The 14105-nt window shown below is 42.6% G+C and overlaps 1 protein-coding gene across 1 annotated transcript in view; it reads left to right on the plus strand.

Annotated features, from left to right (window-relative positions):
* Window positions 1-5082: 5082 nt before the first annotated feature.
* Anapc1 (anaphase promoting complex subunit 1) overlaps window positions 5083-14105 on the plus strand; it is a 72203-nt gene continuing 63180 nt past the window's right edge. Inside the window, exons 1-7 of the mRNA XM_021641961.2 lie at window positions 5083-5362; window positions 6471-6707; window positions 8164-8325; window positions 10244-10295; window positions 10490-10590; window positions 11326-11408; window positions 13105-13178. Coding sequence (XP_021497636.1) covers window positions 6495-6707; window positions 8164-8325; window positions 10244-10295; window positions 10490-10590; window positions 11326-11408; window positions 13105-13178 — 685 coding nt within the window. The 5' untranslated portion in view covers window positions 5083-5362; window positions 6471-6494. The remainder of the gene's footprint in view (window positions 5363-6470; window positions 6708-8163; window positions 8326-10243; window positions 10296-10489; window positions 10591-11325; window positions 11409-13104; window positions 13179-14105) is intronic.

A 14105-nucleotide genomic window follows, 5' to 3' on the forward strand; every position in this document is an offset into this window, starting at 1 on the left:
TACTTCGAACCCAGGGATCCCACTATGGAGGCTCATCGGGGATTTTTCTGTTTATTGGCTGCACAGGCATTTTCCCAGGGCAGCAGCAGCCTCAAACACAGAGTCCAGGTGCAAATCGTCTCTCTCGCTGTTTTCAATTAACAATGCTGACAAGCTGGTACGGATCTCCCTGATCCTCCTCAGACCTATGATTAAAAAGCAACATTATAAATGAGTGTGCTTCATGCCTCAATTTGGCTGGGGCTCAATGCCTTGCAGGGACATTAGCAAAAACAGCTCAGGCTAATTTCAGGCCTGCTGGAGGAAATCCTCTCAAAACAGTTGCTTCTGCAGTTGTTGCAAAGTGAAATGGCAAAAGTAAAAGGCTCTGTTCAGAACATCGAACGTGATAGTGAGGTAAAGGCATTTTATTTTGTAGATTATTGACAACCCCGCCCCTGCAAGACAATCCAGCGAATAGGCTGAAAACTTATTAGAAGTAAAATTCTCAGTTCCATCCCATTAGAAACGACACAGTATTGTGGGAAGCTGTGCTTTCGTGTACTGAATGACATATGGAAGAGAACTCTTAATGTATATAGTTTCTTGGGGAAAGTGTTATGGATACAACAGTATCTTTTTAGTTAATTTTAGATTTACTTACTTATTTTGATTTGTATGTGTGTGTTTGTGTCTATTTGTAAAACAGAGTCTCATGTAGCTCGGGCCAGCCCCAAACTCACTAGGCAGTGTTGACAATGACCTTAAATTTCTGATCCTCCTGCTTCCACTTCCTAAATACTGGGATTACATGTGTGCACCACCATGCCCACTATGAGGATCTCTTTAGAGTTCTAGAAAAAAATATGTGAGAAGTACAAGGAGCTAGGCATTACACCTTGCTGTTGCAAAAATATGTGAGAAGTACAAGGAGCTAGGCATTACACCTTGCTGTTGCAAAATGAGGGGGGTGTCACGTGTTTTCACGAAACAGAAATCAAAGTGGAAATTCCATGGTGTAGTACTTGGAAGTAATTTGTTACACAACTAAGTGTGGAAGGGTGGGCCAGAGAGGTGGCTTAGCAGTTAAGTGTATGTGCTGCTCTTGCTAAGGAGCTCAGCTTGGTTCCCAGCACCCACCTCACAAGCACCTGTGACTCCATCTCCAGAATACCCTTGATACCCTCATCCAGCAGCAACTGTTTCCACTCACACATACCCCATCCGTCTACACATACTTAAAACACCTCAAAGAAGGAATTAATAAATAAAGTGTATAATTCAATGTGTAACTTCATTAAACATAGTTATACAGTAGAAGGCCAAGTTTTTGCAACTGTTGGTGTGTGATGACTGTAGTATTTATCGTATTTCATACCACGTGCCAAAAACCAGACTGGAAATACTAGCCTGTGAAGTTTGTGGGTGGTGATGGGGAGGTGATGTCAGATAGTGTTTTTAAAGGTCTCAGAACAGAGGCTGGGGGATTGCTCAGTTGGTAAAGTGCTTGTGGTACAAGCGTGAAGAGTCAAGTTTGAGCCTCAGCACTCACTTCAAGAGCCAGGTATGGTGGCCCATGCTGGAAATCTCAGCACCAGGGAGACAGAGGCAGGAGGATCCTTAGAATTTACTGACCAGCCAGCCTGCCTTAACCAGCCATCCCCAGGGCCTAAAGAGAGCCTGTTTCAAAATGCAATGTGGACTGCACCTGAGGAATGACATCCACGCTGACCTCTGGTCACCCACACATCTGAACACACACAAACATTTCTGAGATCCTCACGATTAACTGGTGAAGCAAACACTAAAGCAGATAAGAGAATTCATGGGGAGAAGGATCCGCGTCTAGTCCACACAGCTTTGGATGCATGAGAGAGGGAGGAATTGTGATACTGTCTTTACCATGATAAACAACACTAGGGATGTGAAAATATCTAGACACCAGAGTTCATAAGGGCACCATCATGGTGCTTAGAAGATCCTTAAGTCAGCAGAAAACCATACTGACAGTACATGTGTCTGGCAATGAAGAGGGACAAAACTGAGATGACAGATGTGGGAGACTCCATTCAGCACATGAAAAAAATAGCAGAAGCTCCGGTCTGACTTTTGTAGTTTGTAGGGAACTGAACCCTGTAATTCATCAAAAAGTCTCACTTGATGGTAGTAGGAAGCTCCATTTAGCTTCCAGAGCAAAACAACAAAAATAACAGTCTTTTTTTTCATCTGTAGTCCTAGAAGAGATTGTATATACACCAGCAGCAGCAACAACACACACACACAGCGCGAGAGAGAGAGAGAGAGAGAGAGAGAAAGAGACACAGAGAGAGAGAGATTGATTCTTTTTTACTTGCCAGAATCATTTGGGAAACAAAATTTCTTCTTGTAGTTTCAGGCAAACAAGACAAGTACCACAGAAAATTTCAAGAGATAAAAAGTAGCTACAACAGAACATCAAACATTGTTATCAAGGTTTGTTTTCTGCCACCTGGCAGCTCACCACGTAGTCAGAATCTAGAAACAGGCATGTCTCTGACTACGATATATAATCTAGCAAGGGAAATTCCCTACTCACACCATCTGCATTCCTTCAGTTTTTCAAAAACAGGGTTTCTCTTTGTGGTCTTGGCTGTCCTGCTGCTAGCTCTGTAGACCAGAGATCTGCCTGCCTCTGGCTCTCTCAGTGCTGGGACTAAGGGCCTATGATACCACACCTGGCTGTGGGTTAGCTAGTTTTATGTTACTTGGCACAAGCTGGAGTTACTTGGGAAGAAGGAACCTCAATTGAGGAAATGCCTCCACCAGAGTTAGCCTAAGGGCAAGGTTGTGGGGCATTTTCTTGACTGATGATTGATGTGGGAGGGTCCACCTCACTGTGAGTAGTGACACCCCTGGGAAAATAATCTTGAGTGCTTTAAAAAAGCATGCTCAACAAGCTACAGGGAGCAAGCCATTAAAAAGTGAAGGGCCTTCAATGGCCTCTGCTTCAGTTCCTGTCTCCAGGTTCCTGCCTTGAGTTCGTGCCCCGACTTCCTGAATGATGATAAGACAAGCCCTTTCCCCCATAAGTTGTCTTTGGTTATGGTATTTTGTCATAGCAATAAAGAGCTAACTAAGGCACATATATTAAAGAGGGCCTATCAGGGCAGGCCTTGTCACACAGGCCGAAACCATGAAGAAGCACCCTAAGAGATTTGCTCCGAGAAACACCTGTTCATTAAATGACAGTTGAGATAATGCTTTAAAGTGACCCCTCATCTCATTTTGGACAGCCAGCAGTGTGTTCTGTGTTCTTCAGGCTATCCAGAAATGAAGATAACTGGTGTTTAGGCTGGAGAGAGGATGAAGAAAAGAGGACAAGGATACGTAAGGATGGCACAATGAATATTGCACTGGCTGCCACTCTACAACGAAATGCCACAAACTCTGCAGACTGATGTGTGCACTGAGTCACACAGGACATGCCATGACAGGTTGTACAGGCAAAAACTTCTCTAGAACAGTTCAAGGGAAGGAGAGAAAAATGATAATTTATAGATAGGTCTATTTCCTTCCTGCCTTTTTCCTTTTGACTGTTAGGTCCCACCAAAAAAAAAAACCCCTCATGACAAAAGGCTGAGGTGTGTATTAAGCTATCAAAGGGAGTCCAGGACAGCTACACAGTGAAACCTGTCTGAGGAGAGAGAGAGAGAGAGAGAGAGAGAGAGAGAGAGAGAGAGAGAGAGAGAGAGCATATGAAATTGAACACTGCCTACCAGGCTCTCCCAGCACAAGTACTTGTTACGGAGTCCCAGCTCCTCTCAGCACTTCTCACCCCTGCCTCCTACCCTAAACCTTTCTAGCTCCTGAGTTTAGCTTCTCTTCCCTCAGGTTCTTTTTTTCCTATATAACCCAGCCATTTTGGCAAAGTGCTCACTCGGTCCTCGGCTTCTCTCTTGGTCCTCTTGTCTCTCGTTTTGATTGCTGTTTTCTCTTCTCTTTCTCTCCTGTGCTCCCCGACTCCCCACTCCTCTCATGGCCTGGTCTATTCTGCTGTCCATGTTTAGTCAAGCCTCCTCCAGATGCCTCTGGCTGTTCTAGCTCATATCCACAATAAAAACCTTCTCCTCAACCATACTTAGGTGCGATCATATCCTCATCTTCACTTGCTGACCAGGCTGCTCCTTACCGTTTTGAGTTTCAAAGTATGGCCTCTTCAGAAGCCAGTTCTCATATTCCCCATGGGAGACTTTTCATCCAACTCTGGCAGTGGTAGAAGATATCACACTCTCCGGGAGTATGACAATGGCCTGGTTGCATAGAGCGTCCGAGCATCGTGGAGAGTGGGGTACTCTTCTATCCAAGTGACTAATTGTTGGATTGATGGGGTTCGTAGACTGAGGTGGGGCAAGAGGTAAAGAGGGTGGGGCATGGGAGTAATGATTCTCTGAGAGGCAACTTAAGTGGGCTCTTCTATTGGTTCTTCCAGAAAGCCCGGTTGGAGATAAAAGGAACATTGTGGGATAGGAAGGAAGGAATTAAAGGATTGTTAAATTGAGTGTTTTTGAATACCGTTGCAAGCGAATTTCAACTCAACTGGCATTCCACTCACCAAGTTCTAAGAGAAGCTCCTTCCACTAGGAGTGCAGCCTCAAGCTCTGAAGGATGACATTCCAAGAAAAAGGATAAGAATGAACTAAAATATCAAGGTGTGTGTCACAATAGACAGCTATAGTGAAGGCATCAATATCAGTTAACTGCGTTTCTGGGCAAAGAAGTGGACTGGAACTTTATTCTTTAGGCAATGAATAGTCCTACCATTTTTTATTTCCCCCCAAACTCTTGGGTGGGGGCGTGTGAGTTTCTGGTAGAGTGCTTTCCTAGCATTCCTGAGAAAATGGGAGCGGCCTCCCTTACGCTCCCATTCCTCAGTAGGGAGGCACACATCTCTGTCTGAGGTGAGGAGGAAAAGCAACCAACTACAACAATTATCTAACTTCTCAACTGAATACGTAGCTGAGGATCTCAGAGATTCGGTCAGGAAGGGAGGTGACGTCAGCGGCGGCTTTCGTGGTAGGCGCTCTCGCGGGCAGCCTTTCCTACTGCGCAGGCGCCACCTTCTCGCTGCGGCCGCGCGTCCCGGAGGCGCCGGGCTTCGGCGCGAGGCAGGCCGGGAAATCCAAGATGGACCCTTCCATTTGAGTTCTTCGCATGCCTTCGCGTCTGTGGTATCCCGCCGCGGCCCGTTCTTGCCCCTGCTTCTGGGAGGGAAAGGGGATGAAAAGCTGTGGCGGCCGACGAGCCCTCGTGACCGTCCTGCCGCCGCTCTCGGGCCTCCGAGGCCCCTGCGCCTGCTGGGAGCAGCCGGGGCTTACAAGCGCCTGACGCGTCCCGAGTCACTCAGGTGCGGGCCGGGCTGAGTAGCGCACCGCTGCGACTTGGTGTCGGGATTTTGTTCCCCTGGGTGACCCGAGGGCTGAGCACCTCCGGGCAGGCCTTGCGTCCATGCTGGGGTGAGGGGACTCTAGTGTCAGGACGGCTTTCCGGGCTGTGCCCGATGCGCTTGGGCCAGATGCGCGGGCCGTTACGTCTCAGCTCTAAAGCACGGGAAGCCAATTTTTGTAGAGACACAACTCTGGGTCCCGCTGTTTGCATATGCTCCTAGTAACCATTAATGGCACTTTAATTTGTTGCGTGTCAACTCAGTGCTTTTTTGTGCCGTGTGCCTAATAACACACTTAACTTCGGGAGAACGGTGAAAGTATTAAGCATGGTGCTTTGGGGCCATAAGACATCGAACTGTGAAAATGCTGTGATGGATAATCCTCTAGGCTTGTTTTAAGTTGTAAGAGAATGACATTACATGACTGCACAAGGAAAAGTCGGATAAAGTCGCAAGTTCTTTAGTGCCGGGCTATTTTATTGATTAGAATTTGAAAAGACGAGCCACAGTTTGAAATTCTTTCGTACTTTTTGTAAGGCATTTGTAGTTTTGTTTCAGGTTGAGCTGTTCTCAATAGTGGTTATTTCTAGAAAGTGAAAATTGCACCTGGTTTTGAGTATAATCATCTCAGGGATGACATCTAATTCACACCAAGAAAGACTTTGTAACTTATAGAAGGCTTCTTAAAAACTGGAGGCTTTGAGGTGATTTTATATATATATATATATATATATATATATATATAAAAGGCTGATGTCAAGAAGACTTAAGATGAGAGTTTCCAGTCAAATTTAGTTAGACATTAATCTTGAGTGCCATTTCAGACACTAACAGTTGACATTTCAGGCACTAACACTGACATTAAGTGCTATTGTAGACGTTTTCTCAGAGACAGAATCTGCACATATTATGCCACAGAATGCCGGAAGGTTAGCCATCCTTCCTTACTGTGCATAGAAATGTTTGTGAGGTGGATTGGCATATTTCCTCCATGGTTCCATCCAGGTCTTTGTAGTAATAAACTAGTTGTGACTAGCAGGGTGACAAGAATGTGTTTGGATTCACACAGAAATAATGTTGATATTTGGAACCCATGTCGAACTTCTTTGAAGAAAGGGCAACGATGATTGCAGCCGGGGATTTGCAGGAATTCGTTCCTTTTGGTCGCGACCACTGCAAGCACCACCCTAATGCTTTGAACCTTCAGCTTCGTCAGCTGCAGCCAGCCTCAGAACTGTGGTCTTCGGATGGTGCAGCTGGCTTGGTGGGATCTCTTCAGGAGGTTACAATCCACGAGAAACAGAAGGTTTTTATTAAGATTTTCACCACATTTTTGAAATAGAGAATGAATAATGTACTTGTCACTTAAAGCTACCTAGATGCATAGATGCATGTGAGAAGTGTATGTTGGCACTTGGTTAAAAGCTAATGTTTCATAGTTTCAGTCAGTGCTGAAATATGGTGCTGCCTACTGAGGCATGTTACATGATTTGTAATGAGTGTTCAGTACTTCAATCATTGCTCATTTTAAACTCTATCTTTACTTTGTATGTGGATAATCAGATTCCATACTCTTTGATGACTAAGTGCTAGTGCTAGAGATTAGAAATGGTACCTGCAACTCATGTTTCTAGAAGAGGGTTGATGTCACATAGTAGTGTTACACTAGTAGTACTTTTTTTTTTTTTTAATGAGATGGGGCCTTATTAAGTAGCCCAGGCTGATGCTGAACGTTTGGTCCTCTGTCTCAGTGTTCTGAGTACTGGAATTAGATGTGTGTGCCACAATGCCTGGCAAAGTAGTGGTTCTTAGTTATGGAGATGAGTTGTAAAAGTATGTCAGAAAACAGCAACACCAGAACAGAATAGTTCCTGTGTGTAGTCTCTGTCCTGTCCCTTATCCTAGCTCCTATTTTTTTTGGGGGGGAGGGTAAGTGTTGGGGCCAACCCACACTTGGTCTTATTAGGCAAACCCTCTTATCACTGAACTGACCTCTCCTTCCCTGCCTTATGTAATCTTCATATGCCTTTGAAATCAAATCTCTTGGACTGTAGATAGTTAGAAATCAGAAACTTTCTATCTTCTATTCCTCTTATGGGTGGGACAAGGGAAGGGAGATGAATGTGTTTGCAGCTGTGAAGCAGGGAAGTCTCTACTGCACAAGGCCCTCATTCAGTCCCTTGTGCTCCTCACTGTCTCTCTTCTACGTTTCACATACATTTAATCCATACTTTTGGTTTTCCTTCAAGCATGGATTTTATTTTGTGATCTATATGTAAGATACACTTTTTATTTGCTCATGTTTTTGACAGAGTAATACTGGGGACATAGAGGTATAAAATAAAACACTTCCTATAGAGAATTTTTGTGTCAGTTAAAAAAAAAACTGTATGTTTTGCCTGCTTATATGTCTGTGCACTGTGTATGTGCAGTGCCCATAGAGGCCAGAAGAGGGCATCAGATCTCTTGGAACTGGCGTTACAGATAGTTGTGAGCTACCATGTGGGTGCTGGGAATCAAACCTGGATCCTCTGGAAGAGCAGCCAGTGCTCTTAACCGCTGAGCCATCTCTCCCAGCCCTCTTAAGTTATCTTAAGAATCCTCTGATATAATGTGCCCACTTTGCTAATTCACATACTCTGCTCACAGAATCCTTTTAGGAGTTGGTTGGGCTGAATCGTAATTCACAGGCAGATCTTGTTGCAGACTGTTGAAAAAGAAGGAAGAAGTGCTTGAGCATGTCCTGTGTGTTAATTTTTAAGGAAAGCTGGCAGTTAAGAAAAGGTGTGAGTGAGATTGGAGATGCAGCCGACTACGATGAAGAGCTCTATGTGGCTGGGAACATGGTTATCTGGAGCAAAGGGAGTAAAAGCCAGGCACTGGCGGTCTACAAAGCCTTCACAGTGGACAGCACCGTCCAGCAGGTGAGTTCATGGAGCCTGTGCAGTCGATCACCTGTTTAATACAGCTGTTTGGGAAAGAAACTTGTGGTTTAAAATTATAACAGATTTTTGGTATACATTATGATGTAGTGAGGCTACTGGCAGAAAAACAGGTCTTTATTTTATCCATCAGAACAGGGTCTCTGTAGCCCAGGCTGGCCTGGCACTTGAGAATCCTCTTGCCCCAGCCTCCTGTGTATTGGGATGACAGGCATGCCTCACCATGTCTGGCCTGTCATAGTCTTTACACTATCCTTTGCCAGCGATACAACCTTTTCTTACTCTCTTTACTTATTTTGTTTTTTTTTAAGACAGGTCTCTTCCTAGCCCTGCCTGTTCTGAAACTTACCGTGTAGTCTAGGCTAGCCTTGAACTCACAGAGATCCCATTGCAAATGACACTTGAGTGCTGGGATTAAACGCATTCGCCACCACACCTGGCACAATCTCTTATTTTTATAGCTATTATTTTTGTAGTACTGAGGATTGAATTTAGGCCCTTTTATATGCTAGACAAGCACTTTTACACACACACACGGCACTGCAAATCATAGTATTTAATACTAGATGTGGGACTTGGAGTTCGTTGTCAACAAAAAACGGTGTGATGTTAAAAACACAAAAATATTTTAAAATACATGATTTCTATAATTCATTTCCAGTTACTGAATACATAAATATATTGGATTCATAGTAAAAGGAAATTCAGCCTGATTTTCTACTATTGTAGTAGTTATGAGAACCAGTTTCTAAAAATTGATAGAAGAAATTAAGCACTTACGATTTCAGGAAGCTAGGCAGTTTATTCCTGCAGTTTATTGATGAGGAAAACTGTTAACTTATTGAAGAATACCAACCCATAAATGTAAATGAAATGGTAGAAGCAGAAATCATTTTGTAGCTTCCAGTGTGCTAATCAGTTCAGGCATGGTTGTAATGTTATTAACACCATTGCACAAAAGGACACTACGTGGCAGTAAGGTATTACTTCCTACATGTAAAGAGACCAGTGCATCTTTTCTTTGAAGTTGTCTCCAGCTCAGCCAAGTGATTGAGTTCAGCTTAACTCACAGTGGGGTAAAGGATTTTATATACCTCCAGCTAGCTATAATACAGAGGGAAATGTGATGTCTGCTAAATTTTCTCTTGAGAAATATTTAACGGTAATATTTAGATATAGCTTTCACTTTGTAGTAAACGTGAGACCTAGGGGTTCAACTTACAAAGTAACATGATATGAGGAATGGTTGGAGATTACTAATGATGGCTGTGGCCAGAAAGATGGCTAGGCTGATAAAGGCACTTTCTGCTAAGTCTGACAATCTGAGTTGACCTGTAGGACCATAGGACCCAAAAAGAGAAAGAGAGAATTGATTCCTGCAAGTTGTTTGCTGACTGTCATAGGTGTGCTGTGGCACACACAAAATAAATAATAAATGTAACAATAATAAAAAAGAACAGAGGCCCAGTGTGGTGGTGCATGCCTTTAATCCCCAGCACTCAGGAGTCAGAGGCACGAGGATCTCTGTGCATTTGAGGCCAGCCTGGCCATAGCCAGTAACAGGGTAGCCAGGGCTCTATAGAGACCTTGTTTAAATGAAAAAAAAAAAAAAAACAACAACAACAAAATTCAATTGAAAAAAAAAATGGCTAGCTGGGCAGTGGTGGCATATTGCTTTTACTCCCAGGACTAGGCAGGCAGAGGCAGGAGCTCACTGTCTTGAGTTCATGGCCAGCCTGGTCTACAGAGTGAGTTCCAGGACAGCCAGTGTGTTTCTGTGTAAATACATCTGTATTGAGCTGAGGAAATGTATTATGTAAATATCATTGTTATTGCTGTCCTTAGCTGACAGTTGATTATTTAAATATTTTCTTAGATAAGCATTTTGTTTTGATTTTAGGCATTGTGGTGTGACTTCATTACATCACAGGATAAGTCGGAAAAGACCCACAGTAAGTTTCTTTATGAAATTTTATTTTCCATGATTCCCAAGCATTTATCTTTCGGTAATAACATTCATAAGCAACCCTTAAGTCACAGTGGCTTAACCTAAATGTTTTGTGTGATGCATTGACTTTTGCTGTTTGGACCAAACTGTTTAGCAGGAAAATAAACAATACATATATCTTGTGCCCTTTTCTTTCAGAGAGCCATGAAGTAGAGAAATGCATATGTATTTTACAGAGCTCATGCATGAACATGCACAGCATAGATGGGAAGGATTATATAGCTTCCTTGCCATTTCAGGTAAACTTCTTGTTTTAAGTTTTTGGTATGTGTTTTGTTAGAGATCATGTATAACAGATTTTTATGTAGGTCTCTTATGTGTCAAGGGTGTTAGTTTTTTACTTAACTGAATCTTAGTAGGTTTAGTTCACCATTTCTCTATCCTTTCTACAACAATAGTTTTTTAGTGGAGTAAATTATGAACTATGAGATGGTTGTCAGTTTAATGATATTTAGTAATAGTTAATAAAGCATTTGTCTCTATTATATTAGGTATATGAATAATATTGGTGTTTTTTTGCATTGTATCATCTTTTTTTTTCTATTTTTTAAAAGTTTAGTATTTATTATTTATACATTATTCTGCCTGTAGGCCAGAAGAGGGCACCAGATATCATCATAGATGGCTATGAGCCACTGTGTGGTTGCTGGGAATTGAACTCAGGACCTTTGGAAGAACAGCCAGTGTCTTAACCTCTGAGCCATTTCTCCAACCCCTGCATTGCATCATCTTTTAATGCTCGGTGCTTTTACACTCTCCTGTTGATGATATTGACAGCAATTTCACGATGAGCACCTCTTCCTTGGGTTTGATTTTTGTTTTAGCGTTGCTTATTAAGAGTCATAGATTTTGATCATATTATTTGGAAAGCTCCCAGTAAATTCAAAGGAAATAGAATGTTCTGTCGTGTTTCCTGAAACCTTTTCATAAACAGTAGTTCTCTTGCTTCTGTCTCTTTACTGTCTCCTTGACAGGTGGCAAATGTTTGGGCCACTAAATATGGTTTGCTGTTTGAGCGAAGCAGCTCTTCACAGGAGGTGCCTCCAAGCCTGCCGAGGTATTCATCTCATTCTGTTCAGAATGTTATTGCTTAGGCTTTTCTAATGTTGATTCTGAAGTAAACTTGTTAACCTAAGTGGCTGGAGTGCAGAAGATGTCTGTGTTCACAGCATAAGTATTGCACGTTTTCATGCCAGTTTGAGCTAGCCTGTGACTGTTCAGTCAGCCCTTCCTTGTCTTGCGCTCTCCTTAGTGACACTGACTAACAGTAGCTCAGTAATGACGGGACTCAGCTCTTACCTCTGCCATGTCTTCATTGTAATACTTTGCATAGGCCATTATCACTCTCCTAGTTTTCATTTCCTGATTTGTTGCAGGGATGCTCTTAGTTACCTCTTGGATCTATGCAGACTGTCACAGAGGGCCCAGTGTCTATTAAGTGCACAGTTAATGGTGGCTGCCTTTTGACCGCGTGGTTACCGTGCTTTCCCATGAACTGTGAGCTCACTGAAAGGAGGAATGTGCACAGCAGACATAATGTATGCAGTAGCAGATGCTTGCTGTATCAGAACTGTTGGCAGATTTTAATCTCTGCAATGATAGAAAGCCAGCCCCTTTCCTCCTCTTTAACTTTTTGGAAATTGCAGACTTAATTACTCGAAGTATTTTTCTCTTTTTAAAAATGTACCCATTTATGAAAAAGCATTTCTTAGATACCACAAAGACACACTGCCATTAGGCCATTAGGAACGATTAGTGAACAACTGTCTGTGGGTTTCGTCATGTCATGGCTGCTCTTTGCAGCGTTTCGCCTGGTCATAGTCAGCTTCCTTTTATGTGTATGTATAGAATTATTACATGAAGATATTTTTAGAACTAAAACAGAGGATGCCATGGCAGACAGCAGTGAAGAGTTCAGAAGGTTACTTTTTGAGATGGTAACTGTGACCGAATGCTTGACAAGCACCTTGAGGGAGGAAGGATTTATTTTGCTTCATATTTTCAGCGCTTCGTTTAGGGAAGGCATGTAGGCAAACTTTATTCTCTATTATATTTGGAGTTCCTTACGCCTCTACCTCCCTCCCAACCCTAGGGAGGAGAGAAAAAAGGTTAGAAGGGAAAGGAGACATAGACCTTTTTAGACTTTGTTCCTTGGGGCAGTTTCAGTCTTTGTAGTCAGAATATCCAGTCATCTAGCTAACTAGCAAACCAGCAAATGCAGCAGCAGGACGAACCAAGAGCAGCCTTTGATCCTCTTCTGTTCTCTCTTGGCTCTGGTATTTTTATCCTCTCAGAGTCCTCAGAGTTAAGCTATCTTCAGCTGGCAAAGACCATGCCCCTCTCAGCTGCACAAGGTTTTTATCAGTTCTTATCAACTAAAAGCGGCTCCATATTCCACATTTGGGATTAAAACAAAAGCCTGTTTAGATAACATAACTGAGTTTTTAAAGGCGCCAAAGCTTCCACTACAGAGGCGTGACAGAGCTGATGTTGGAAGGGCTGTGTGGCAGAGACTCTGCGTGTCTTGGCAGATCAGGACGTGTAATGAGGGATTGGAAACAGGGCTGGCCAGTAGCTCTCAGAGGCTCCGTAGCCTCCCAAAACAGTGCCACAGTTGTGGACCAAGTGTTCAAACTTGAGCCTGTGAGGGCATTTTATGTTCAAGTGGTAGCACTAGATTTCTTTTGTCTGTTAGCGCCGAGGTGCACATAATTATCTTGTCAGTGATTGATTGTGAATTTATTTATTGCTAGAGAACCTTTGCCTACTATGTTCAGCATGCTGCACCCGCTAGATGAAATAACTCCACTTGTTTGTAAATCTGGAAGTAAGTATACTTTTATGTTCTTTTACATAAGCTCTGTTTTGACATTGGGGGAGGGAGGAAATAAAAATGAAGTTTATTTTAAAAGTGACTTGTTTTATCAGAAGATAATTTAAGCAAGTTATGAAAGAAACCTTTATCATGAAAATAACTCATTGAAAGCAGGGACAACAGTTATCAGTAAAACTAAGGCATATAAATCATCGAGGGACACTGCCATCTGTTAACTTGCCTGTAGGTGGCTGTTCTTTAAAAATAAGAAAATGAGTGATACTTGGATAACTAAAGTCTTTTTCTTTTATTTATTTATTTATTTAGAGAAAAGTTACAAGTCCTGATTGCTGGGAGCTTTTAGTATTTCCCTTTCTGTGTTTAAGTTTACTGGGGCTCCACACTTTGAGTATTTCTGAACAGTTTCTGTATGCTTGGCTTTCAATTTAGGCTGACTGAACATGAATAGGTACCTACAGATATAGACTGAAGACTAGAAGGACATTTACAGCCTTGTACATTTCAAAAGCCACTGAGACGTTATCTTCTGCCTCATGAGCGCAGTAGCCATAGGTGTTATTGTAAATCATACCAGCTGTCTTTTTAGGTTGTAGGAAAAAAAAAAGATTGTTGATCTTGTTGGATGTTGTGAGTAATGTGTAAAACTGAGACAGTACGATTCTAATTTGATAAAAGTTGGGTGTGGTGGTATGTACGTGCAGGTCCAGCTACTGCTGCAGCTGAGACAGGGTGATTGCTTGAGACGAGCTCTTTGTAGGCAGCCTGGGCAACACAGGGACGATTCTGTCTCTCTCTTTTAAAAGATTTTATTATTATTTTTAGTTACGTATAGTATGTGTACCTACTTGTGGGTATGAACGTGTGTTCAGATGCCCACAAAGGCCAGAAGATAGAATGGGATCCTTGGAGCTGGTGCTT

This window comes from Meriones unguiculatus, chromosome 18 (assembly GCF_030254825.1).
Source record: "Meriones unguiculatus strain TT.TT164.6M chromosome 18, Bangor_MerUng_6.1, whole genome shotgun sequence".
NCBI classification, from domain to species: Eukaryota; Metazoa; Chordata; class Mammalia; order Rodentia; family Muridae; genus Meriones; species Meriones unguiculatus.